General features: G+C 39.4%; 1 protein-coding gene across 8 annotated transcripts in view; it reads left to right on the forward strand.

Moving 5' to 3' along the window:
- Positions 1-27,749, forward strand: part of TJP2 (tight junction protein 2) — a 66,172-nt gene that overhangs the window by 21,125 nt on the left and 17,298 nt on the right. For 5 of the 8 annotated variants that reach the window (XM_055791703.1, XM_027793558.2, XM_055791704.1 and 2 more), the window contains 4 exons: positions 21,156-21,209; positions 23,250-23,374; positions 25,557-25,659; positions 26,376-26,955. In XM_055791703.1, the coding sequence (XP_055647678.1) occupies positions 21,165-21,209; positions 23,250-23,374; positions 25,557-25,659; positions 26,376-26,955 (853 nt within the window). In that variant the 5' untranslated portion in view covers positions 21,156-21,164. Of the gene's footprint in view, positions 1-278; positions 511-17,111; positions 17,230-20,447; positions 20,472-21,155; positions 21,210-23,249; positions 23,375-25,556; positions 25,660-26,375; positions 26,956-27,749 lie in introns of those variants that run through there. The other 3 variants (XM_055791702.1, XM_027793556.2, XM_055791701.1) reach the window with 3 other exon arrangements.

A 27,749-nucleotide genomic window follows, 5' to 3' on the forward strand; every position in this document is an offset into this window, starting at 1 on the left:
TGTCCTCGCGTCAGAAATGCTGCCCAGGTTTGGACCACGGGGCCCGTCTCCCGTTTACCCTGTGACAGGCGTCAGCTACTGGCTGCTGCCAAGGGCAAGAGCACAAGAAATATTTTTGTAAATGGAGAATAACAATTCTTTTCATCCCAGGGAGAATGAAAATGTTTCTTCGCCGCCCCGGGGCGTTTGCAGGCACGATTGGCTGGCCGCGGGGGGCGGCCGGGCCCGGCAGTACAAAGTCGCTCTGTGGCGGGCTCCTCAGTGCCGGCTTTGTCCCCGGCGGGCTCGGGCCGCCCCCGCCGCGCCGGCCTCCGGCGCAGCCCCTCACCCACGCCGCTCCCCGGCCAGCGGCCTGTCCGGTCTCCCTCGGCCCTTCCCGGGCAGCGGGGTCGAGGCGGGGGAGAAGCGTGCCCAGGGCCGCGGGCGGGAGCGGCCGGCGATGTTACTATGGGAGCGACGCAGGGCTCCGCGGGGAGCGAACCACGGGAGCCCGCAGGGGGGGCGGAGCAGGTCGGTAGCCTCCCCCTCGCCCACCGCGCTCCTCCTCCCGCCGGGCTCGCTCGCCGGCACCCCCCGCCCCGGTCGTGGTAGTGTCCCCCGGCCGGGACCCCCGTCGCGGCAGGGAGGGGCTCGGCGGCTGGACCGGGTCCTGCCGCGGGGGCCGGGCGGTGGGCGGAGGAGGGGGCGGCTGTGGCACCGCGTGGGGAGCGGTGCGTGCGTGTGGCGCTTACCGGTGTCAGCGTGTGTTTCAACCCGCGGCGCCTCCGAGCCGTCCGGGACCACCCGTCCCGCAGGGGCAGAAGCGGCCCCGGTGGGGCGGGGGGCAGGTAGGGGCGGGCTGCGGGTGTGATCCCGCCTTCCCACCGCCGCGGGCCGGCCGGTGGGCTGCTGGGGCCGAAGGGCGGTGGGAATCCCGTGGTTTTTTCGGTAAAATGGGAGCGGGGAGGTTTGAGCCGGTGGGCAGGGGCTGGCAAGTTCCGCTCGGGTGCCTGGGTAAGGCCTCCAACACTGGAGACAAAACATAATGTTATGTTTTAAATGCAGGTTGAGCTCAGGGTGCAAGTCTGTTTCTTAACCGAAAATTTCCCTGTACCTGTCGAGAACCAAAATCCTAAATTTGAAAAAGAAAATCTCCTCCTGGCCCCTGCTTCCCCCCTACCCCGTTCATTTTTTATGAGAAAACTTGTTTTCCTTCACCTGTTGCTGAACTGCAGTAATCAATATAGCTACGAAGCACCTAGGAGTAGCAAGCAGCATCTGCCAGGACTGGAGAGACATTTGGTGTGCTTGCCAGCGTGCAGGAGACTGAATTTATCTGTAGTCACCTCCCCCACCCCCACTAAAATGTGAGTGGAAGCCATAAACAGAATTTATTTGTGCCTCATAGTTTGTTTTGTGGCACGTAGAACAATTAGTGCTGTAAGTTTACTTTTTTTTGTATGGGGTCTGTGTGTGTTAGCCAGTGTCCCATGTTGCACATGTTGCAGGTATTTATTGGCCATCAGTGAGCTACTAGTTGATACTTTCTTTTATGTGATTATTTCCAGAGTGTGTGGTTTTGGGTTGGTTTTTTGTTTAGCTGGTTTGGGGTTTGTTTGCTTAGGGTTTTTTTTGTTTGGTTGGTTTGAGGTTTCTTTTGATGCTGGGTTTGTGTTTTTTTTAATAGGTCACCGAGGTTGTGTAGTTGATCTGGGTAACTATCCCACTCTTACTTCACCCTTCTTGTTCTGTTATCTTCATCCTCTCCTGTACTTACCTGTTTCCCCTCTTCTGAATCAATCTTGTAAGCTCGTTGACAAGATCCCATTGTATTTGACACTTGTTTTGCTGCAGTACATTTAGTAAGTATATGTAATCATTTGCTGATGGTTCTGGTGAGAGAATTGTAAATATCCATGACAGTGCCTTGGTGACTTGCCTTGCAGGGGTCTCTTGGGGGTGGGGTTTAAATGTGCTGACCTGAGCTGGATGGAAAGCCTGATTCTGCATATATGAGTTGTAGTAGTTACAGATCTTGTAGTTACAGATGTACACTTTAGATGGCTATTACTTAATACTTCATTTAAACAAAATCATCGTGAGTATGGAGTGGTTCTTGAGGTAAGAGACTTTGCAGTATCTAGCAACTTTCTTGGACTTGCTATCCATGTTGGTGGAATTCTTGCCCTTTTGAAGTTTTTGACAACGTTCTTGTTGGCTTGATAAAAAGTGTGAGTTGTCAGGTCTCCACTGAGTGTATGAGGTTTCTTCAAGTTGTTTTAGGCTCTGCCTTTCGTGTAAAGAAATAGGAATTAAACCATTTGGATGGAGCTTCTTTTTGTTTCACAGCTGTGAGTCCATGCAGTCCAGCAGAAGTAGGCTGTGTTGGCTTATGAATTCAGTGACAGCTTCTCTGTCAGCAAAAAGGGAGCTTTGTCCGATCTTTCCTCCTGCCTATTGTTTGAGACTGAGAAAGTTGATGGGTCTTCTGTGTACTGAACTTAAGTAGGGAGAATTGTCACTGTGGCTCCTGCGATGGTTATTATTCCTTGCATTATAGTTACTAATAAGGCCACAATTCTGTTTCTTCTATAAAAGACAACAGTTCATTCATTATTTTGTAGAAAACCACAGAAAAATGATTGGAGAGATACTGCAGCTATGATTTCTAGTTTCCTCTTCTTAATGAGGCTATGCAAACAATATAAAATTTAGACTATACTAAGGATTCTGTTTTTCACAACCTGTGATTATTGGAACTATTAGACAAATGAGGATTCAGCTGACATTGGAAACATTTCTGGAGTCCTGTGTGTAACAGAAAGTGGTAAGTTGCAGTATTTTCTTAGGAAGGTGACATCATTAATGCTGCAGGAATCTTTTTTTGAGTGACCTGAACTGTATATGGTTTATGAGCCAAATAGTGTAGTATAATTCATGACTGTGTTAAAATTGCAGATGAACTTAAAATCACTTTGTATTTTAATGTGGTATTTGGAATATATTTCTTACCATCAGAATGAAGAACTCGCCAAGAATTTTGTGATCCATGCTGATAAGACAGACATGTAGTGCAAAGACCAGCCTTAAGGCAGAATTATGTACCTGAATGCATCTTAGCTAGAATGTGCAGTGGAAACTAATATATACATGCAATTATTCTTAATACTACGTAAGAATAAAACATCATCTAACTTACTAAACAGCTGGAGAGTAGCTTTCATGAACCCTTCAGGCATCTCTATCCAGTAACTTAATAATACAATAAAGATGAAAATGTTCCTTGAAGGCCTACAATGGCAGTAGCAGTTAACTAAGCAGGTAGATGATTGTCAGCTTTCCAGGTGTTTGTGCCTTGTGTTTGCCCTGTTAAATAATCAGAGAGCAATATATTTTTACATATTCTGCTGATGGAGTCCTTAGATTTGATTAACAATATCAGATTAGTGTTTCACAACCGAATTCTGGATAAATTATTTGTGTTAAAAAAAACCAATACCAAGAAGGAGAAAGTCTTGGAAAAAAAACCCCAAACAAACCAGCAGTGATAAAACAGCTTCCTTACACAGCTGAAAGAAATTATATATCTACCCATTATTTATTTATTTATTTATTACTTAATAATGCACATACTCAGCTTGCCATGTGCATGCCTATTCTGTGATAGGAAAGCATTTCAGACACCCACCCCTTAGGAGTCAGTAAGTATGAGCTTTTCGGAGAGAGTGCAGGATGTCCAGCTAGACTGTCATTCCAGGCTCTGCAAACAAAGCTGTGAGAGGCAAATTCTTGCCTTGGACTGAACTGAACAGCTTGGTGCCAGGGTCAACACTTGGCACTGATCGCTCTTCCAGCACTGCAAAAATCTGCTGGATAGCATGGGTTTCTTCTAGTGGTCAGGGCTAAGGATTCTTCAATCAGTGTTTCAGAAGCTTTTTAAAGAGTTGCAGAACAGCATGAGGAACAATTCACATTTTTTATTACTTTATTTTCCTAAGTGATATTTATTACAGAAATAAAAAGTGCTCAGAGGTTTTCGTTATTCTGTTTATAGAATTAAGTCGATACATTTTAAAGCAGTTGAAATGACAGTAGCATAGGTGTTTGGTAGCATGTGTGTATGTGCTTCTTAGCTGATGCCATCAGAACTCCTGCTTCTGTGTAGAATTGTACTTGCATTGTTTGATCTGCAGCTACATAATGATTACAGTTTGCCTGTAAACTTTTATTTTCTAGCATTTAAACTTTCCTGAAAGTCTTGCAAGCCCAGATGTTGCTCCTGACCCAGTACTTTAGCAGGAACTCCCTTTCAGTTGCTGATAGTTGACAATACTTACTTGCATTTACTTGACTTGGGTACAATGTATTACAGTAGGTCAGGCTGCAAAAAACCCTCATGTCAGACTTTTAAAGACATGCTGCTGATTGCAGAGTATTTACAATAGCTGCTACGCACTCTGTTCCCCTTTGGGAAGTATGCTTCCCTAGCTATTTGTGCACAGTGCCCAGTACACATAAAAGTTTTAAAAATAGGTTAAGATGGGGGAAGAAGTTGTGGAGATCTTCAGTCATGTGCCTCAGACACACTTGTCAAGCTATTAGTAAAACGTGACAAGCCCAGTACTACAGTGCTGTTGGTGCATCAGTCTTTGATGACCCTTTGGTGTATGTGAAATACTTGTAATCTAGCCTGACATATCGGTATGCCTTGAGTATGTTTTGTCATTTTCTATGTGGCTTTTCTTTTGTTTAACAGCTTATTATAGTGCCTTCTTAATTTTAGTGTTGCTGTGGTGTTATACTGTAGAATTTAATTCATTCAGAAGTTTATGTATTAACTTCTCTGTCTTGTTGTAATAATTTGACTTAGTTTTCCATTCTTTTCCAAGTTTGTGTGTTTTTTTTTTTCCTGCCTTACCCTGTAGAAGCCAGTAGATATGTTCCTAATGTTGTCTGCAGCAATAATGACGGACTAAAACTCTTGGATCATAACAATTTGAAAAGGGCTAAAAAATTTCTGGCCTTTTCATAAGGCTGGTTTGTCTTGTAAGGCAGGTACCTAACTTCTTTTTCTTTTGAATGGGAAAGAAGCAGAACACTTAGTCATGGTTTGCTTCTGCTTTGTTTGTCAGAAGGTCCTTGAAGCATGTAATGCTCTTTTATGTGGCTCAGACCACATAAAAGGAAGAAAACTTTCTGTTCCAAATCTCAGTTGAGAATGAACTTTCAGTTGCTACCAAGGTGAGCTTTGCTCTGGGTGCTAACTTAATGGAAGCATTTCTAAACCTTAATGATTCTGAGATATTTAATTTCCTTTGAGCCATATATACAGAAGAACTCTCTTGTTTTTCTTTCCCAGTTCTTTTCAAAGCCTCATGTGATTTATGAAAATGACTTAATAGTCACAAAAAGAGGAATAAAATTTATTCCACCACTCACTGATTGTGTTCTGGTCAGCTTTATTCTTTGTGTACTTCAGTTCGCAGTTCAGTGGAAATGGAACTATTTCATAGCAATGTGTCTTTTTGGTTTCATTTAAGGGTTCGAGTGAATCCTGAAGTTCATTACATTGACAGTGCATGTATGTGAAGTGTTGATTGGTAGAAAGATTGCATCAAGGGTTCTAGTTTCAAATTGTTCTGCTGGCATCCTTTCAAGTGAGGAAAGAATGGCTGCAGATAAACTGGGATTAGTGCTTTGGGAATGAATCTACCAAGTGAAAGTTATTATCTGGATACTAAAGAAAAGGGGCAGCTGACTTCAATCCCCCATCCCTTCTGCTGATGTATTGGTTATTAGTTGACTGCTGTCATTAATGCTATTGGTAATAATTGTTTCTACATAGGTTGGGAGGAGTGTGTGTGTTTGAAATATTCTTTATAACAACATGTCTAGATGTTAGCAAAGTCATGCATTAGTACATAACTGCATGAGGTAATTCAGCCTCACATCTGACCTTGCAGAAGGATTGAGAATGGAAAATACTTGAATTTTATTGCTTTCGTTTGCCCTTCTGTTGTCATCTTACCTCAGTGTTTTATCAGTGTCAACATTGTCAGTTTCGGTGTAACACAACTTTGTATGGAATGATAGGTTGCTGGTGATGCTGGCCCAGAAAAAAACAGAGCTGTGGGGAGCATTTACAATTAGTTTTATTGTTTGAAAAAGCAATTACACTCCTTCAGAGGCCCTGAGGAGGAAAGTTTGCTGTGAGCAAAGGGATTCTGAATGTGTTTTACTGAAGCAGGTTGCAGCTGGTTTAACCCACTCTCTCAGGGTAATTGAGATGTTGGGAGGAGCTTGGTGACTTTTATTTTTGTTTCCTCTTCTTCCAAATGTACTGGGAGGAATATCAGTGTAATGCTTGTGGACCTAAACCCTTCAAATGCAATCCCTAGGTTTGCATTTTCATCCATGCATCCACTGTATGGATGACGGAAGAATTACTGAATTCCTTTTTGCAACAGGTTTTGCTATCATTTGATGTATGTGCAAGACTTTAAATTTTAGAAGCAAACTTCAGCAATGCTTTCTGGCATGACTGAGTAGGCTGTTGAGACATCTTGAGAGGGAGAGGTGAGTTGCTTAAGACCTTGAAGGCAGGAGTACGGTGGTAGAAGAAAGGGAATGCAGAGAGGTACGATGAATGTGACTAGAAGCACTTAAGAGTTGGCTAATAAATCAAGCTGTTTGTTGTGGCATGTATCTGAATGATGCTGAACATATGCCTTCAAGCTCAGAACAGCTTAATTTTACAGAGATTTGATATCTTTTGGATTGACAATTTAAAACTTTTTTTTTTAACAGAAAATTGAATTAGATTCTTACTGTTATGGACATGTAAATGCATTTGAAGCTTTTATTTTTCTACCCTTTGTATTGGTGACCTTCTATTTGAAATTTATGTTTTGTGAGGTTTGTGGTATGTCATTGACAGTTGTATGAATTTGTGATATGGCATTGACATCTATATGAAAGACATTGTATTGTGTGAATTCTATGGGGTTTTAGTCGTAGATGTGGTCAAATGTACCATTAAAATTTATGCATTATACACTGTTCAGGTTTATTTCCACCAGCCAAGAAAAGAAAGTTAATGTGACAACTGCCACAGGAATGCTTGAACAAAAGTAAAATGCTTCCTAGAATACAGCATATCACTCTTCTATTAATAGAGTTAGAACAAAGGATACTAGAAACCTTAACAGGGGAAAAAAAATCCAGTTTGGTTGGGAATAAGCTCAGAAACTAACAATTGTACCATTGTTTGAAATGTCTTGCGTTATAATTGGGTGATTAAATATGAATTCTGACCTGATTGGATTGTATCCCAGCAATGAATTGGCCTTTTAAAAAACAGTTACAGGAAGCAGTAGACAGGTACCCACCTTGTTTTTCACAGATTTGGGAGCTGTCGTTGTTGAATAACAAAGTTTATGCAATCAGAGAGTCTGTAAGGACTGTGGAATAGGCCAAAATACCGTTTCTTATCAGTAGTCAGTCCCTGGATGATAGAGTTGGTCACTTCTGCAGGAAGCTAAAACATTCAAAAACAGTAGCAGTAGAAGGTATATCACGGAAGTTGAATAAAATTGTAATCAGTGCTTTGGACCATGTAAGTGCTCTGAGTTTTTTTCTTTCAATTTTTTTATCTTAAGATGCTATAAGAGTAAAAGCTATGTTTTGGTTGCAGACAATAGCCGATTCTGAAATGAGACACTTAAGGAAAGGTAGCTGCATTTATATTTTTCAGTTTTATTTTTTTATTTTGTTAGATTATCTAGCATAATGAAATGGATTATGCACACCTGGTGAGTTTAAATTACCTCCCTGTCAAATCCTGATACTGCAAGTACATCAGAACAAACATTTTTATTCTTTTTTTAATGATGTCAGGCACAAAGTGGTCCTGTTGAACTTAGCTTATTCACAAACTGCTCAAGCACTTTGATTATCAGACCGCATTTGCATGGGCTTCTTAAGGAGCAGAAGGTGCAGAAGCAGTGTGACTGGAAAGAAATCTTAGGTTTTACAGTTAAAGTGAATGTGGGATGGTTAAGTCAGAGATAGCCTTTAAAGCTGGCATTGGTTCAGTTCACCTGCAGTCCCTTCAGTGGTGTTAGCTTCTTGTATTGTATACAAAAAAAATTACCAGACCCTTAGTCTGTGTAAGCTGAAAATCTAGGAAAACCATTTAGAAAAAAACCTGAAAAATAAACCCTTCACTTTCCAGTGTGTATATTCATAAGCTACATAGACAAGTATAATTGATCTGTCAGCTTTTTATCTAGATAATTTTGATCTTTAACTGAAATTGCTTAGCTTCTAAGTTTTTATCTCCTGAAGCCTTGCTGTGTTTTTGAAAAAGAAGTGGTGGGGAAATCATTGCAAGATTGTGCACATGCCATGCCCAGGAGTTTATTCTTTTCTTTAGAACCCCTTCAACACCTATGGGAGAGTAAATGCACCTCTGCTGGACTGGTGCTGCACATCCCAGAACACTTGGGAAAAACAGCTTCTGGCTTCCATCTGTGAGGCAAAGTGTGAAAAGAAAGAGAACTTTGATTAAAAAAATGTTCAGTCCCATGGGGGGTGTTATTTCTCGAGACAGAAACTGTTTTTTAAAAAATAAAAGAGTTTAATTTTGCGGGGGCAAAATATGATTTGTTTTCTTCCCCAAAATGGCAATGTTGTATTTCACTTGAAACTGTTCCCTCACAAATTTTGAACAATTGGTTGCTTCCTGTTGGGTGAAGCACCGGAACAATTGCAGCGTAGTTTCACCAAGGTAATGACAGAACTATAGTTCGGCAAAAGTGGAGGGAACTTCCTCCTTATATAGATCTAAGCTATATTTTTATGAGATCTGAGTTTTCGGTAGGTAGGACCTGTGTAACTTGCAGCTGTGTTTTGGATACAGTTTCTTTTTTCTTTTTTTCCCACTCCCTGCTCCCTCCTCCCCCCTCTGAATAAACTTTGGTTTTGTTTGTAATGAGATGTTGTACTGTTTTGCATATGTATGCGTCTAAGCTCAGAGGAATTCAGCTGTAACAAGTGTAAACTACTCCATTTGTGTCTTCCACCTCATCCCAGAAAGGTTTAGAAGTTTTGCATGTATATTTTAAATTTGTATAGCATGTGAAGGTTGTAAATTGAGTTTCGTGTTCTGAATTTGTTACACTCTGCTGGGTAAATACCGCTTTTTGCCCTTTGCACCATTCCCCTCTTCCCACCCCTGATAAGTAAATAAGCGTTTGCTCCTGGTAGCATACCAGCAAAGCAGTTCCGGTGGCTGCTTTTGCATTTATCCATTTTCAGTAATTATAGAGGGAACAGACAGATGTTAAAAAAATAGATTTTCAGTAAGTAGCACAGTTTTTAGAAGGCACCACACCATCCTAAGAAATTTCTGCGCACCAAATTGAAATGTTTAATTGTTACTCTTACTCGCAGAGTTCACAAGTACTGTGAAATATAAGTGAATGTATTTTAGAGAATTCTGGGGAGTGTGTGTGGTGCTTGACTTTTCTGGTGTAATGAGAAAATATGCCTTTATGTCAGCAAAACCAGGACTTTAAAGGACACTTCTTGAAAGTGTAACCTTCCTGTGTTCAGGCTAAAGGTAGTCTGGAAAAAAAGCTTAACTCCAGAAACGTAACCATAATTCTCCTTTTTATTGTTAGTGCTAAAATGTAGCACTTCTAGCTTTAGGTGTAACTGTCATGTAGAACTCGTTTCAAAGTCGTGTTTAGAATTTTTCCACTGCCCATTTCCGTGGTGTCTTGCTGTGACTGATGGGTAATATACATGGCTTATCTTTAGACTACCAGATGTTTCTCTCTTTTCAGAACATAAAACTGCTTGGGGAATATGTTTATTTGCTTTGTATAAGCAGCACAATTGATTCCTGAAATAATTGTAGTGGAAAGGCACTTAAACCTAATAAAGCTGGAATTTAAAAAAAATTAAAGAGAGAAAGAAAAAGAACAGTCTGTTTGACTGATGATGGGATATGTGCCTGAGATTAAAGAGACAAAAAAGCCATCTAACACCTTGCTTTAACAGCATATTTCCTGTAATTATTTTTTTTTTTCAGTCTGAAAGTGTAGAAATAGGATTTTGGCCTAACAAGATGTTAAGCCTTTCTAAGATTATTTTTTTTTTAACTTACAGAAATTATATTTATAAAAATCACTCATGCCAACCTGTTTGAGAAATAAATAAATAAATAAATGAACATACTGTGTACTATTGAGTCTTGTTCTTCAGAGCAGTAATACTATGTTGTGTGCCAAACCAACAGCCTGAGTGTTTAACTTCTTTTGACGCAGGGGGAAGTGGTGTGTGCCTCAGTTGCAGCATCACTGCACCATCTAGTGTCTCTCTGGATTAGTGGTGAGTTGTACACCTAGAATCTTGGCTCCCAAGTTTTACTGGCTTGCACGAATTGTCTGCATTGCACAAAAATAATTTGTCAAAAACTTGTTTGGTTTCTTCTGAAATACAAGATTTCCTGCTTGTTTTGCTGATCTCCTCTAGACTTCTAAGTGTCCTGCAAATTCAGTAGGAGGTGGAAATGCAGCTCCTGGTGCTTGTATGCCTTTTCAATATGCAACACGAATGGGGGCGGGGGGCGGGGAAAGAAGCCGGCTTTCTTTCTATTCTTCTATGCTACCAGGGCAGATATATTTAGTATGTGTATATATGTATATAAAAATACAATTTTATTAATATATCTTAAAATAGTTATTTTATCAGACTTTATCCTAGTATTATATTAACACCTGAAAAGCCTTTATAAATGTTTCTTCTAGAATGTAGGCAGACAAGATACACGACCCGTTAATAGTTATCAGGACATACTAAGGTAAAGTGTATGCATAAAGGTAGTAATCTGTTGTTTTATCAAAGATGGAATAAAAAGCAGGGGAGAATGTATTTTCTTATAGTCTTAAGTATCTTTAAAGCCACTCAGAAACTTTCAGTTTCCTGGTTTTTCTGTGTTGCCTTTATTTCCCTGCTGCTGGCTGGATGGCTAAATCTGAAGAGTTGTTAACGGAGTTACTCCAGTGGGCAGCCAGTCACAAGTGGTGTTCCCCCGGGGTTAGTACTAGGGCCAGTCCTGTTAAATGTCTTTATCAATAAACTGGAAGAGGGGATCAAGTGCACCCTCAGTGAGTTTGCAGGTGACACCAAGTTGCACGGGAGTGCTGATCTGCTGGAGGGCAGGCAGGCTGTGCGGAGGGACCTGGGCAGGCTGGAGCGATGGGCCGAGGCCATTCCTGTGAGGTTCAACAGGGCTCAGTGCCGGGTCCTGCCCTTGGGTCACAGCAGCCCCACACAGCGCTACAGGCTGGGGGAAGAGTGGCTGGAAAACTACTGGACCTGGAGGTGCTGCTTGAATTCTGACTTGAACTCAAAATGTTTAAAGAAAATGCTAGTTCTCCCCTTTCTTTGTTTCCGAGTGTTTGTCCTACCTTCTGATGGTCTTCCATATAGTTGGTTAATGTTTAGCTTTAAGTATACAGGAAACACATTTTTCCTAGGGCATTATCTTACCGGAATGGACAGATATAAATTTCTCTGAAAAATGGTTCCTTTTTTTTTTCATATTTTTTTCCTCAAAGACACTAGTGTATACATTACTCAGATATTTATATGTACAGCCTTCCCACTTTTATTTGTTTCTTTAATACAGCATTGAAACAAATAAAACTATTCAAAGATTATATGCTTTACTCGGTAATCCAGCAAAAGGATGCCTAATGGCATATTCTTTATTGGCTTCTTTTCAGTGTCCAGGTTACTTGCTATTCCCTTTAGGTTTTTGGAATTGCAGGATAAGTAAATATCAACAAAATTCCAATCCCATGCCTCTATTTTGATGTGTTTTTTCCTGTGCTTGGCTAAATTTCTGCAAAAATTCTTTCAGCTGGGGGTGCTATTTCATTAACGTGAACCATTCAAAGAATGCATGGACTGCTATTATAAGCAGATTGTGTGATGTCCTTTGTTACGTTTAAGCATTGTTTGTTACTGATATGCTGTATGCTGGATCAAGTGATATATTTTGAATTAAAAAGCACGCTTTTCAAAGCTCCAGATCAGCGGAGACCTTCTGTGTGTATGCAACTTTTTTCCCACCTCCTTTGGCTTATTTTCTGAACAATTTTTGTGCACTAGAAAATCTGGGGCATTAGGCTGTGAATGTTAGTAACAAGGTTACAATGCAAATAAGACCTAGATGTGGTTGTTGATTAATATTCTCAATAGTCTGGTAAACAGTGTTGTTGTCTTTCATCTCCTCAGCTCTGTATAGGAGTGCATTCTCGTTCGGTTTGCAGCCTGGAAGGCATTTGGAGTGTCATAGTGCAATGAGAGAGAGAAATGAATGCAAGTTCTGCCGTCCTGGAATTTTCCCCCATCTGTTAGCAGGCTAAAATGTCCACAATGGGAGAAGGTTGATCTCTGTTTTCCTATTACAGGGGTGTTTTGGTGGGAGACTTCTGTTTGGCAGAAATGGAGGAAATCTGAGTGCTTCCTTGCACAACACGTTTCAGTGGACAGGTTGCTGGACTTGAAGTCAAGACAACTCAGTTATGTTCTTGGCTCTGTAGCTGACAGCTTTGGCACTTTGTATTTCTTAAGGAGTAGTTTTGCTAAGTGGAAGCAAAATCAATAGTGAAATAGTGCTGCATACGGTGTCAAGTAATGACTATGGGCATTGTTGTCACACTGGATTCAAACTGTTCCTGGAAGAAGTAAATTAAAAAGAAATAAATTACTGTCTAGTAAACAGTTCTCATTTGATGGTTTTAAAAGTTTTCATGCAACTTAAGAAGTGAAGATTGATCTTACAATGCCTGGAATAGGCATGTTGTACTTTATGTAACATTTGCCAGTCCTGTTGTAGATAGAATTTATAAATTGCAGCAAGTGAATAGTGTAGCTTTTAATTTAAATATGATTAAGAAAAGTTTTTTTATATCATCACTTCTTTTGCATTCAAAAACAGTCTGCTTGTGTAATGACATTCAACTTACCAAATCTATGAACAACAAATGATTGGAAACATTATGCTCAGTTTAGATTTTCTGTAAAAAGGTCTTTTTAGACAACTTGTATCTTGAGGTTACTGCTTCTAAGTGAATTTTGGAAAAAAACTTTATCACACAAAGTCTGATGATAGATACATCATAGACTCACAGAATCATAAAATGGTTTGGGTTGGAAGGGACCTTAAAGATCATCTAGTTCTAACCCCCCTGTCAGGGACAGAAACACCTTCCACTAGACCAGGTTGCTGATGAATGTGTTTGTTACAAGCAGAATACCTTTGCCCTGTTAGCAGTCTTCTCAAGTAATTTGGGAGAAAGCAAAGGCTATATCTAACTGATAATTCTGCATTGGAGGGAAAGGGAAGAAAGGATTGTCTGCACAGCTCATTTCTACATGAAAGTTTTGTTCTCCCTCAGAAGCTGTCATTCTGGTGCAGAGGTATACTTACTTGCACAGTATGTGACTTCTTGGTTTTTTTAAACTTCCTGCATCCTGATAATATAACCGTCTTGATGTTAATAGCCATCTTGATTTGACTTGATTGTGAATGAATGTGTACTTGAACTGATGATTTCTTTACAGGTTGTTGTCTCTTAAATGTGTTCTTCCCTCATGACCCCAGGAAGGGGGGGGAGGGGGCGGGAAAGAGAGTTTCTGCCTTTTTGAAGAGCAAATGCATGCTATTCCTAGTGGATATTTTTTGCAAACTTGCTTTTAATCTGAGCCACTCATCATTCTGGGAACCATCTTTTTTCAGGACAATTTGTTGCTTTTCTGGAGGTTGCTGCATTGGTGCAGGAGCCTAAACAAAAAAATAGGAAATACTTCCCTGAATTAATATTGGTAGAAAACAAGGTTCCTCCTTTTTTGTGAGATGCTGGCTGTATTGCAAAAGATCCACAGGTGAATAGTTTTTTTCATCCTGCTAGATCCTAATCAAAGATCTGGTGTATCATATACAGATACTTAATGAAAACCTTTCAGTTGGAGCCGTCTCACTTCAGAGTGGCTTGAGCATCCTTCCTCACTGCAGGGGAAAGGCCTGGTAAAGGTCCTGTTCCTCTTCAGTCATTTTTCACTATGTTAATTAAGAATACTTGGCTCTGGATATGTGGCTTGTGTTATGTGATCATCTTTTCCTAATCATCTTTAATAGCCTAGTAGGATACAGCCTACAGCTGAAAAAGAGAAGATGTGGACCTTCACATCACACACTTTGTACAGATTACTTCTCATTTCACTCGGCCTCCACTGCTTGTTGAGGGAATCCCTTGTGGACTCCCCAGAAACAAGTGGATCAGTGTCTTTGCCTATAAATGTAGGACCATCCAGTTCTGTTTCTCATAAATTGCCTTTATGCAGGCAGGTAACATGTGAGAGCAGTTTCTGAATCCTCTGATAATTTATGTGGTCTTTGAGACCAGTTATGCTGCTGACATCTTGGTGGGGCTCTGGAGTGTCTCCACTTGCCTGCTCCTGTCAGTGGCTAGAAAAGCTTCTGACCCCATCCTTTACAGGTGGGTGTCTTTCAGTGAAGCTTGAAGGTTTTGATCTTCTTCAGTATAGGAGTCTGTCTTTAGGGAAAACCTGGATGCAGCTTTCAAGGTTTTTATGCTTAAGTCCATAGTAGCAGGTGAAGGGGGCAGGAGGGGCTGGGGAAAGGCGCCTCTTTTTTTGTTTCAGGTCTGTAATGGAGCCAGTAAGACCATTTCAGCTTTCCCTTCTGCTAACAGAGCCTCATTGAAGTTATGTGTGAGGAAACACCCTTTTTCTTTGCTGGCTGGAGAGGAAGAGATCAAAACAGATAGTACTAGGTGTAAGACTTCTAGTTAGCTTTTCTGCTGGGCAGAATTTACTGAGGTAAGGAAGCTCGCTCTTCAACTGGGTGAGTGGAGAGATGCTGTGTTCTGCTGTAGGGCTTTGTTGTGACATTCTGCAGTTGCTCTATTGAATGTTCTGGAACCTCTGCTTTTCTTTACACAGTCCCAGTTTATAGAATAGATCATCACACTTAGCGTTCAATTTATTTTTCCCCACATGATTCACATTTTATTGTCTGAATAGATTCCCACAAAGAGCCAGGGTGTGTGTGTCTCATTGGAGCTGAGCTTGCTTTCAAAAAGAGCTTCAGTTTTAAATGTCTGCGGATAATAGATGTCAAATAGGTGTGAAATGAGAAAGGCTTGCAATGTCTGTAATCTTGTGCTGGGCGTACAGTCCCTTTTTCCCTTTGTAAAGAGGCATACAGGTAAGGTCAAAAGGACAGGGGTTGTTTGATAGATGGAAAGAAAATCCTTCTCTTTAAACTAACTTTAAAAAATTTAATAGAGAAGTTTCTATCCTGAAGCACTTGTTTTCTTCCAAAATGAAATACCCAAATGCAAAAACCTTCATCTTTCTGTTAACTCATCATCTTTTCACAGCTTCTGTTCTGACTATGCAGGAAAATTTGCAGTAATGTTCCTAGTCTTCCTGATTATTTTTTAAAGATTCCTTTCAGGTTCCTTTTAAATTTTGGTGGAGTCAGTCCATCTGTCTTTCTCACTTTCCTTTAGAGAAAAGACAGTCCAAAACCAAGGAGCTGTCCTTGCTCATGGACAGTGTTTCACCATTTTTGTTCTCCATGTCATCACCATCTTCTTTTGGTGATATTTCTGAATTTGGCATGCTGTTGAAGCTTTGTCAGGCCAAGGAAGAGGAAAGCAGGACTGCTAAGACAGGGCTAGAAAAGTCTCAAGTACTTCCTTACATTTGTTTCTACTTCCTGCTGGTTTTTGAAAAAAAAAAAAAAATTGAAGACGCTGTTTTGGAAGATGTTAATGTGAGTCTGTTTAGACAAGTGAAGTTTTATTCTTTAGAAATGTTCAGGGGTATTCTACACTATTTTGACCAAAATTTAATGACTGTCTTAAACTACTTGCATCCACCCTGTGCTCTGGAAGTGGGAAGCCCCAGTCAGAGGCTGGTATCAATGTGCTTCTGGTCACCCCCAGTGCAGGCTGAACAGGGTTCGCCCTCAGCGGCTCAGCACTGAAGGTGCAAGTCTGTGTTCGTCCTAGTTCTGCTGGCTAGTGCAGAGGTGGGGTCACAGCTGAAACACAGGACATTGAATTCAGTCTTGATTTTAAATGGAAAAATCTAAAAAAAAAAACCCAAAAAACCCAAACAGCCATTCCACATTGTCCGCTGCTGTCTGAATTCTTACTCTTCAGCAGTTAAAACTGTTCCAGTAATGAAAAATGCAATCTACCGATGGAGGTTTTGGTTAGGATTGTGTACTGAACTTGGCATGTGTTTCTATCTGTTCCCTGCTTATGAAACTTACTTTAAGTCTAGAGAAAATGTTCCCTAAAGCATTCATGCAGCATAGACGGAACTGATGGCTTGACCTGTTCTCCAATGAAGTAATCTGTTTGGCTGTATGATTAGCTTATTATTCTGACAAATATCTTACTAAATGTTCAAGGGCAGACAGAGTGTCTGTTACTTGTGGCTGTTATAATTTTGTTTCTCTTTCCCTTTTTGCCTGCTGGAGCCAAGTCCACAGTTCCTCAAGTGTTTGTATGTAGTTTTACACGTGCTGTTGAAGGGATTAGTCACATGTATACAGTTATTTCTGTGTAAGGACTTCCTGGATTCAGCAGTTAATTTGTTAAGACTTGATAGAGGCTGATAAACAATAGTGTTACTCAAGATAATGGAGTCAAGTGGTGATTTTGACTATATTATAGCCAGAACATGAACTTTCAAATAATCTGCAGTGTTGCTCTTAAGCATTTTCTCCTTTAAAAGTTTCAAGTGGGTTCCTGGTGAAGTGAATGCATATGTGTTTGGAAGAACAACTTGCTACAGATCAATCTGTTTCTGATGCTTATTTTTTTAGAAAAAACATAAGATTACAGGACTGCTTTTTACTGGGGACTCAAAGTGAGAGTTAGTTAAACTCCTGGTAGATTTCCCTACTGTGGTTTTAATGTGTTTCTGTGTGAAACTGACAGCAGGATTTGTTCGAGTATGTAGGCCACTATTGTATTAGAATTACATAACCGTGTTGAGTGGTGGAAACAGATGAAAAGACAGGGATGTACGGCGTCCCCTCACAGATTATATCCTGCAACAATGAAGACAGCTCAAGCTCTGCAGAGAATGTGGTCACATGCAGTCAAAAAGTTGGGGATTTTGAAAGGGCACGTGAGTTGCTTTTTGTTGCATCTTGCTCCAAGTCTTTCCCCCCACCCCTCCCTTCATATATCCCTCCCTTCTCCAACTCACTTTTGTAGCCAGATAACTATTGTGGCAGATCTTCTGGTTTTGCTCTTCTTTCAGAGTGAATGAAGTTGTCATTGGTGATCTCTTAGTAGCAAGTAATTGTATAAATCTCTGATGACTGTCAGTGAGAGTTGCAACAGCTGCCTGTTCATAGTACACAGACAATTTTAGCTCTTCCTGCCAAAGATTCTGTTAAGCAGTCTATTTTGGGTATGTAGAAAGCACCTGTCGTTTTGGTATATGAGCATTAGGCAGATTTAAACAAATCCTGACTACTGTGTTCTAATTAGAAATGGACTGACTTTAGTCACTAATGAATTTAGAGTAGCTAATTACAGTAATTTGCATTTACTGCAGGTAGCCTGCTATTTATATGAAACCTGGGTAGACTTGCAAAACAGTTGGTATTAGTAACTGACTGGAGGTGGGGTTCTTAACCATTTTGCATGCCTTTCTCCAGTGTTTTGGTCTGCTGTCTTGCAGTGAAATTGTGATCCTATAAGGGATGTGCAGGCTTCTCAGGATCCCTTTGTGTTTCCTTTACAGATGATGTATGAAGAAATTGGCAAGGTGATGGAGGCTTTTTGTAACCCATCACTTGATGCATTCAGAGGAAGGTTATATTATTAGACATGGAGTACAGGAATTTCACAGTTGTGGTAGAGACTTCAATCTTAGTTTTGATCAAGTCCTCAACTAATGATTTATAACATTTGTAGTCTCTCCCTTCCTCTCAGTCTTCTCTTCCCCATTAATCTGTCAGTGTGGGTTAGCATTGTGGCAACGGCAAGCAGCAGTACATTTTATAATGTTAAAGAGATTATTGCTTAGAGATTTGAGGGAGTACAGATGTGTTTTGTGCCTTATGGGCTTCCAAGGTGATCATTCAGTTCTCTAAACTGTGTTACAGAGCATGCATACCTTCATCAGTATGGCAGAACTAGTTCTGTTGCCTTGGTAATTATGTTTCACAAAATCAACTTTGCCATGTACTTCCCTCTGCTAATATAGCATACAGCAAATGGGAAACAGTTTCCTGAGGAGCAGTTTCTAAAAATGTATTACTTATGAAACAAATACTTATGAATTTAAAAGTGAATTATTTAATTAGGTTTTGTTTAATGTTATGGTTTCATGCTAAAAATAAATCCCCAAAATTTACACAAAAAGTACCTGAGAAAGTGACTGATACTGTGAGGAAGAACTTTTTCTAGACACAGATGAGGTAATACTATACGGGTTCAACATCTTGCAAGCACCTTAGGCAGTGTTTTCTTTTCCACTCATATTACTTATTTTTGTGACCAGATGTCGTAAGACTTACTTACCAGAGCAAAATAAACTTAACCCTGTTACTTTACAGTGCTTTGATTTACTACACGATGTGTCTCTCCAGTTGTGCGTGAAGTTTTACTTGTGCCACTGCTCACGGGAGGCCTAGTTTACTGGAAGGAAATTCCTGTATGCTTAAATATTTCATGCCCATAAATCCATCCCCGATATCTTCACTGTGCTTTCCTCAGTTCTTTTTCTGCAGTGTTGTACTGAATACAAATAAGCAGCCATTTCTCAGGCCTTCCTTTAATGGGTAGTGTATTGAAAGACCTGGTGTTAGAGTTCCTGGAAGAGTAAGGGAACTATGCCGCTGTGAGCCCACATCAATTTCATCCTGTCTGCCTTAGTGTTTGCCTGCTCAGAGATGGACTTGGTATTTCTTGGCTGGGAAGGTAGTGTCAGTAAGAGCTGCATACAGGTGCAAACCAAATTTAAGTAATGTTCTTGTTACACGTGTAGGTTGTTAAGGCTTTTATACAGTGAGAAGGATGGGAAAGATTTTCCATCTCTCCTGCTTCTACAAAATTTGAACCCACGTGCTTGTCCTTCAAATTTTATCAATCATTTCATACTTTTTCATTTCTAAAACTTTCTTCAGTGAAGTCAACTGAAATTTAAATGACACAGAGGACCTTCTTTAGCACAGCCTGGATGAAGAGGTTAAAAATATCATACGGAAAAGCAGGGCAGTGATGGCATAGCCAAGGGTCAGTGGTAGGTAAATTCTTAACACATTTTCATACATGCCAGACAAGCAAGCCTGATCACTTCTATTTACGGCAGCATCACAACAGCTCTGAAAAAGTGCTTAGTTGAGAAGAAAGTTTTTACTTATGGAAGTTTCTTTATGTAAGGGAAGGTATGTAGTGAGACAGTTCAGTGTCAGCTAGTTGAAGTCATGAGGAGGTGTCAGCTGGTTAAATGGGAATATCAGATAGAATAATTTCACCCTGTGCTTTAGCGGAGTAATTCACTGACCCAAGACATACATGTTTTAATTCTAACGGTTATAAATGCCATTCGTTCTTGTCTGATCTAGACAAGTAGAAACTGAGAAATTCTTACTTTTGTTATTTTTGATGTAAGACATTCTCTCCTCCAGCTATTTTAAATGAATTTTTTAATGAAACCCAAAAGTTCTGAAAACTGGGAAGCATTGTTTATTTTCTTGGAGAGCACTGGAAATTTAACACTGTTCAGTGCTGTAAAATTCCTGGTAAGAATGCTGAATGTTTTGCATGTTCCTTCAGGAACTCTGAGCAGGACTTACATTTGAAGTTTGTTTTTCAATACAGTAAATGTGTAATGGAAAAGGTAAACTTAGTTCCTCCCAGGAGCTCAGAACCCACTGGTAGAATACATCATGAGGTTCTTTGCATTCAAGAGACAGCATCCATAGCTTGCTAAACAGTTGTATACTGCCAGAAGACTTTTACTCTGAAAATATGGGGGATGCTTTAAAGTACAGGCATACCCTTCTTGTGTCACTTCTCTGTCTACTGTTTTGGGGTTTTGTTGCCAGTAATCCCTTTAATGCCTTTAAAAAGACTGTGAAGTCAAAACTGAGCTTCTGTCTGAACTTCAGTTTTTTGAGCATACTCTTAGCTTCCCAAGAAAGAAGACCACTTCTAGCAGTAAAAACAAATAAAGCTATGGCTTGAATATGTACATGCACGTACATGTGCAATGGCTGGATTTTTTTCTGCAGTGAATGCTTTGCATTTTGAAATATTTGCAATATGTCAAATATTGTGGTTCATTTTTCTCCTTGTTTTACAGGGCAGACACTGAACGGGCTGACTGTGTACTATATGATGCATCACAGCTGGGTGATTATTCTGTATTATATTTTAAGCTGTGATGTTGGAAAGATTTCAGGTTAGGTCATGTAAGATAAACTGATCAGTTCAGGATCAGTTTTAACTGGAAATATGGAAAAAATGTTTCTGAGAAGTGTCACAAAAATGGATATACCAGTGCTATATAGTGATAGACTGTGTTTGCCAGTAAAATTTAATTTATTAAAGAGAACCTCAGTACTCAGTTATGCAATTCATAGTGGATGAAACATTTTGTTAAATCTATGTGAACAAGAAGCCAAAGATGTGAAGGCTAGTTCATTTTGAAAACCTCAGTTTCAACTGCTAATCTTATTGCATACTGGAATGGAGAGGTCTTCCTTAAGTATTTTGTGTGTTATTTGAATTGGAGCTGTAGAATGCTATTGTAATCTGAATTAAATGCTTTTGCTGAATAAGACTTTTTCAGAAAATCAGAATGAGCTGTTAAATCAGTGAAATGTGAAGGGATTCTGCCACCCTAGACCTATTAATATTTGTTGCCTTTTAAAAGAAAAATAATCATCAATTGACGTACATACAATTCATACTAACTCAACCAAATTATTAGAGTGCACATGTGTTTTTTATACCTGTGTTTTAATGGGGTATTTCACATTGTAATTTAGATAGTTGTATGCTTTGTGTTTTACTATTGGTTTCTGTGTGCAACAGGCCCCAGGCATGGAAGAGCTGATATGGGAACAGTACACTGTGACCTTACAAAAGGTGAGTGAGTGCATGTTATATTTTTAGTTTTCAAATATTCAAGCACTGGTTTAGTCTAAGTATGTTTTACAATAGATGTCATTAGCATGTCTGAGTTTAGAATAGGATTAATTCGTTGTTCAAATCAGATGTGTTTTTCATTTTAGAGCTTAGTTGCTAGTTACTCATACAATAGTGTGACTCTTTAATGTTAAGAGTAAATTAAATTAACAATTTAAGTGCTATGTTTGCTACTGTTTGGTCTTTTTAATGACAGTACAATATACCACGTACCAGCCACATAGCTAAATTCATCATTGAATAACCTTAAAGACAAAGCAGATGGTTCTATCAAGCAATTATGGTTAATGTCAAAGCTTTATAATAATCACTGAACATGAGCCCACTGATATTTTTTTAAAATATACTTTAATATCTACCAATACAGAATCTAGTAGAAAACTACTGTCCTCAAAATTCCTAAAATACATGGATTATAGATGTCAATTTTAACAACTCCTTTCAGAAAAGAGGAAGTATCTCAGTATTTAGAGTCCTTTTGTGTTAAAGAAAGTAGGCTCCCTGTTTCTGAGTTCTCTCATGTCTGGGCTGCCACACCATGGCACAGGATGTGTACTTTGGTGGTGGTGGTGGCATTCCCAGGTGTTCTGATGGTCTGAGTTCATTGAACGACCTGTACTGTGCTGCTTAGATTTTTTTTTTACATGTTCTGCAGTGAATTCCACTTGATGACCCCAGGTAAAATAGCCATCTTTCCTACACAGCCTGTTTTACGTGCTGAATTGTTGAGAAAGGGTTGTTTTTCAGGTTACAGAGGTAGGCAGGAGAAATATTGCAGAAGCAGAGCTTGGTTCCTGTAATTTTCAACTTTTCAGATTTTGAATATCATGTAAATGAGCATTACTACTTTGCCTCAGACAGGCATATACTGCTGAAGTGGCAAATGGCTGTTGGACTTGCTGCATCAGCTGCTACCAACCAATTAATTTTACCATTATTTTGAATTCTGTATTGTTTTGGCTTGAAGCATCAAACTACTTCCTGTAAAACTAAGGTACAACAAGTGAAGTGCTGTTATAAAAAAAACCCCAAACCAAACATTGCTCTTTTCCTCCTCAAAGAAATAATCACTGAAGATTGATTTTAGTGGAGCATGAGCGAGCTGGCTTGTGATGAATTACACACACTGAAGCATGAGTTTGGGGAAAAGCACTTCTTTGATTTGGTGTATTACTTCACCAGTGCCTTAAAACATTTTGTTTAGATGTAGCACAATAGGTATTTTACAGTAATAGGAGGTGTATGTAAAATAGTTGATAAAATTAAACCTGTGTGTTTTAACAAAATGTATGGGTTTGTGCATGTTGTCTGCAATTGACTTGCGCTAACAGTTTTCAGGTCTAGTACATGACATGCTTCCTTTGCACCCTATTAAGTATTTTCCTGATGTTATGAATGCCATCTGAGGGCTTTTACGGATCTGATATGTCTATGATGACATAAAATACATATTTAAAATAGTTGATTATAAGAGCAGATAATTATAGAGTTCACAAGTTCATTGCTTGCTTTTGTAATCAGCCATGAACTTGTTTAGTTTGATTGAGGCATAAGTAGTTATTCCAAACTAGATAGGCGGTCATAATGAAGATGAGATCCTGGAAAAGCTGTTCCAGTTTCCCAAGCATCACTAATAAAATAGATTTCCCTAACAATAAATTTGGTATGAATAACCAGTGGGATGGTGGAGCAGAATGCAGGCTAAGTTAGTGAGTCCTTTGCTTAATTGCTAACCATCACAGTCTGCAGACTGAGGTTTTGGAACACAGAAACATGTCTTGGTACGTGGATTTGTAAACCCATTCCTTTTTAAATCTAGAGCTGCTGTGTATTTGTGCAACTGTCTGCACACAACTACCATATTTTAAATAGTATCTTGGTAGAGTGCGATCACAGGAACATTCACATTACTCTTCTTTCTTCCTGTCAAAATTTCTATGTATGGAATTGAATTTTGTTGTATCTGGTTTTGTTGTAAAGGATTCAAAACGAGGATTTGGGATTGCAGTTTCTGGCGGCAGAGATAACCCTCACTTTGAAAATGGTGAAACATCGATAGTCATTTCAGATGTTCTCCCAGGTGGTCCAGCAGATGGATTACTTCAGTAAGCAATTTCATGGTTTTCTGTGTGGCATATTTTGAGGGGCAGCGATGTAGAATACATAAAACCTTCAGATAGGCTTGGCTGAAATCCTGGTGATTTAATCCACTCAAGATTTGATGCCCTCTTGAAAACCTGTATGTCTGTTTTAAATAAATAAAAAATAAACCCCAGCCACCCAGAGGTGTTTTTATTTGCTGTTTTGTAAGAAAGTAAATGTCTTTTAAAGAAACAGTAGAAATACTTAGTATCTTACAACATCATTGCTGTCCTTCCCCCAGGAAACACATTTAGTGATCAATTACTGGTTTTAAAGAGAATGGCTTAAGGCAGTCCACAGAAGGGTCTTGGCTCCCAAGGTGTCAGGAGCAATAACTAAGGAAGGAAGATGAACAAAAGTGTTTGTTAAATATTTTATTTCATATTTGAAAGAAAATATTGGAATGAAGTGTTTCTGTAGTCCTCCTGGTAACTTTATTCTTGGTGAGGCAGCATCTGTCATGGATGTCATCAAGTAATTTTAAATCTGCAGGCTAAGATAAACAGTTTTGAGCCCACTGCTGATCACTTTTTCGTCCTTTGACCTGCAATACCCAGTGAGGACTAGACAATTTGCAAGAATGCCAAAGTTCTTCAGTAACAGTAGTTCAGAAGAGTAGATTCTGGCTATTTTGCTAAACATTAATTTTTGGTGACATAATGAAAAGACTGTCACAGGAGTAATTATTGAAATCCAGGATAAAAAGCCCAACACCATTATTGTCCACCCTGTTCCATAACCAACCTGTGTTTTGGGAGTAAAAACATGTCCACAAATTATGTAAGATTTTATGTAAATTGTTGATGACAAGGCAGTACCAAGCAATTCAGGCACATTCAGACAAAACACATTCTGAAGAAAACTGAAAGTAAAGCTGTTCCTCCAACAAACTAAGGAACATAGGCCTAGCGTTCAGAGTGTGGGGGAATTAGAATCCTGCAATCCTTTCTAAGATAGAGTGAGCATAAATAATTTGAGCATTTGATGTAGTGTTACAGCATTAAGTTTGATACCGCCTTTGGAGGTGTGGACTGTGAAGAGAGCTATTTTAACTCTCACGTAAAGCCCAGATGAAACTGATACTGGAATACAGTGTGCTGTTCCAGCATTCAGTAAAAGGAATTGGAAGGTTATAAAGAGAAGCACAAAAATCATTCAGGAGTTAAAGTACCTTACAAAGAGAGCTTTACAGTATGTAATCTTCTTATTTAAAAAGAAGATTGTGATGTGACTTGATTACAGTGAAGAGAAAATAATGAATACTAAAGATTTCTTTTATCTAGCAGAAAATGGCACGTTAACCAGTGATTGGTTGAGCTAATGCTCTGACGGTTAAGGTTACTGAGTGGTCACCAGAATAAGCTAATACAAGAAGAGGTAGATTTTTTATATTTTTTTTTTTAGTCTCCTGCAGTTTTTGCTCTGAAATGCCTTTTTGGAAGATATTTTTTTAATTAATCATGTGTTATGGGGCAGTCTCCTGCAGGTGACTTAATTGTTAAGTCTTACTGATCTATTTGACTAACAGGAGGTCTGAATACACAAGTTAGTAATCTCTTTTGGCCTGTGTTTGAGGGTAGGGAGGACTTTGTGTATTATAGTTTGGAGCTGGGGTTTTTTATTCCCCAATCATCTTTCTTCACAGTAGATAAGACCTGAACACCAGTCTTGAAGAAAAGTGTACTAGAGTAGTACTTGTCAAGTTTTGTCTGAATACTGGTATGACTGCTGCTGTTTGAAGCTCTCTTGAAATTTCTATGTTGTGTGAAAATATCTAGCACTACGTGTCAAAGACTCAGAGTTCTGAAAGCACTAAAAAAAGTTTTAATGGTCATCACAAATATTCTTTAAAAAACAAAATCTTCTTTGACATTATGGCAAGGTACTTAAGCCGGACATGTACATGTAGAAAGATACACACTGCTACTCAAAGTCTAATTTTTAAACATACTGAAAGCTTCTTCTAGTATTCAGGTATCTTAGTGTTTGTATAACAGTTTTTAAGCAGAACTGCCTGTTAAAGTGAATGGAATCCATAGGTTCCCCCTGAAAAAAAGTCTTTGTTGTTCTGGTGTTTTCATGAAGACTCCTCTTAATTTTTTTTTATTTTTTTTGTCTCTTTTTCTGTCCCTCCTCCTCTTCCAGAGAAAATGATCGGGTGGTCATAGTTAATGGGACCCCAATGGAAGATGTTCCACATTCTTTTGCAGTCCAACAACTTAGGAAAAGTGGAAAAGTGGCCACCATTGTAAGTAAATTACAAATGTATTCACTCTACAGGGGTATGTACCTGTGCAACCAGTCAAGATTTGGTTATCTTCTATGAGGTGTGCTATAAATGCACAAAGCAAAGCAAGCCTTTGCCCAGTGGAATGTATAAAGTAAATAAAGCAAAGACAAAGTTTCTACAGGTGAAACATGGAAATTAAACAACACTGTCACAAAGTTATCCTGTTGAAAAGCTGGGAATAAAATGTATGTCCTCACTCTCTAATTTTACTGAATGTCGTAGTTGGAAAAAATGGAAGTTTTGTGAGGCAAATGATGTTCTGCTTACACAGACTCTTGTCCGAGAATTTGCTGTCTAGATTGGCTTTCATTAGTTGAGAAAGGCATCCACAACTCTCTCTTTTGGTGGCTTGTCCAATTTTTAGAATTCATCTAGAAAAATAAAAAAAAAATAATTTTTCTCACTCTTGTAGAGGTAAGAAGAATGTGGTTGTTGATCTAATAAATTTTTTTTAAATTCTTGTACTGTTCTTTATCATCCCAATTCATAATCAACCCATCTCACATCTAAAAAACCTAACTGAATGGTTGTTCTATAAATGGAACACTGGTTTTCTTTTTTTTTTTGTTGTTCCCCGACCCCCCAACCTCTGTTCAAAGTGTGAAGAGTATTCATCTGTTAAATTTCACATTCTGACCATTGGAGAGTTTTTTGTTTTGTGTTGCACTGAACAGGTAGTGAAAAGACCAAGGAAAGTGCAGGCTGCCGCACTGAAGAGAAGCCCCTCCCTTGACTATGAAGACAGAGCTTTAGACGTAATGGATGACCATGCAGAATTTGATGGCAAAAGTGCTCGAAGTGGCTATAGTGAGAGAAGCTGGTATAGTGGCAATGAAGGGCGCAGCCAAAGCTGGGGAAACAGCCTGGATCAGAGCTATAGAGATGAACAAGACAGAGGGCGTAACCGAAGCAGAGACCGTGACAGGGAATGCAGCTACAGCCGTGATCAAAGTCGTGGTAGGAGTATTGATAGGAGCTTGGATCGAGACTATAGAAGAGATCGGAGCAGGGGAAGGAGCATTGACAGGGATGGTGGCTATGAACAGGACTACAGGGGAGACTATAGCCCACCCAGTTATAGTCGTGGATCTCAACCTGATCCTAGATATGGGAGGGAAGTGAGGAGTCGAAGTCAGGATAGGCTTTGTTCCCGAAGTCCTTCGCCTGAAATACGCCATCAGCGTGAGTACCTAGGACTGCAGGATCAGAATGGACCTATCAGTGTTCTCTTAACAAAAGGCAGACATAATGAAGGTAGGTATAGTAGGGGAAGAGACAAATTGTCTTTTAATACAGCATGTTATTTTGGTGGGGGAGGGAGAGGAGCTGAATATTCTCTGCTTTTACAGGTTAAATGTCGAGTTTTCTAACTGATCGCTTAATTTGTTTTTTCATTCTTCCTGGCTGGTTGGAGTGCTTTTTCCCCCAGCACCTTCAACTTTACCCTTGAACAAAGAACTGTTCACCCACATAATTTAAGTCTTTTCGAGACACTGCATCAGTTGGTTTTCCATTTTCTGCGCCCTGTTGTTCTGGTTTTGGTTGGAAACATGGATCTCATAGTGATTCAGATTACATTTGGCACATCAACAAAAGGGTCAGCTACAAAGGGTGAAGAGCAGACTCTGCCTTTAGTAGTGCTCTTACTTCTTCCTTATTACATAAAATTTAATATAATAATATTATATTGTTATTAACTTAATTAATATTAATAATTAAACTGGTTCCAAGGATTGTTTGGTTCTGAATACTTCAGAACAGTTATAGAATATTGAAATAGTAACAGCTGAAACAGACTTTCCTTGCTGTGTATTGGAGTGTGTAAATGAAAGCCAAAAGCCCAGTCTTTGTGTGCTGTGAAATAAAGACTCTTGTGCTATAAAGCATATCTGAGATTAGGTTGTGGGTTCTTTTCTGTTTGGGCTTTTTTTGGGGGAGGGTGTGGTAGTTTGTGGGGGTTTTCTGGGTGATGATTTGTTTATAATTGCCCTGTTGTGATTTGGAAGAATTTTCTGGTCATGTGAACTGTGAAAGGAGGAGCTAACCTA

Source organism: Falco peregrinus, chromosome Z (assembly GCF_023634155.1).
Source record: "Falco peregrinus isolate bFalPer1 chromosome Z, bFalPer1.pri, whole genome shotgun sequence".
Lineage (NCBI taxonomy): Eukaryota > Metazoa > Chordata > Aves > Falconiformes > Falconidae > Falco > Falco peregrinus.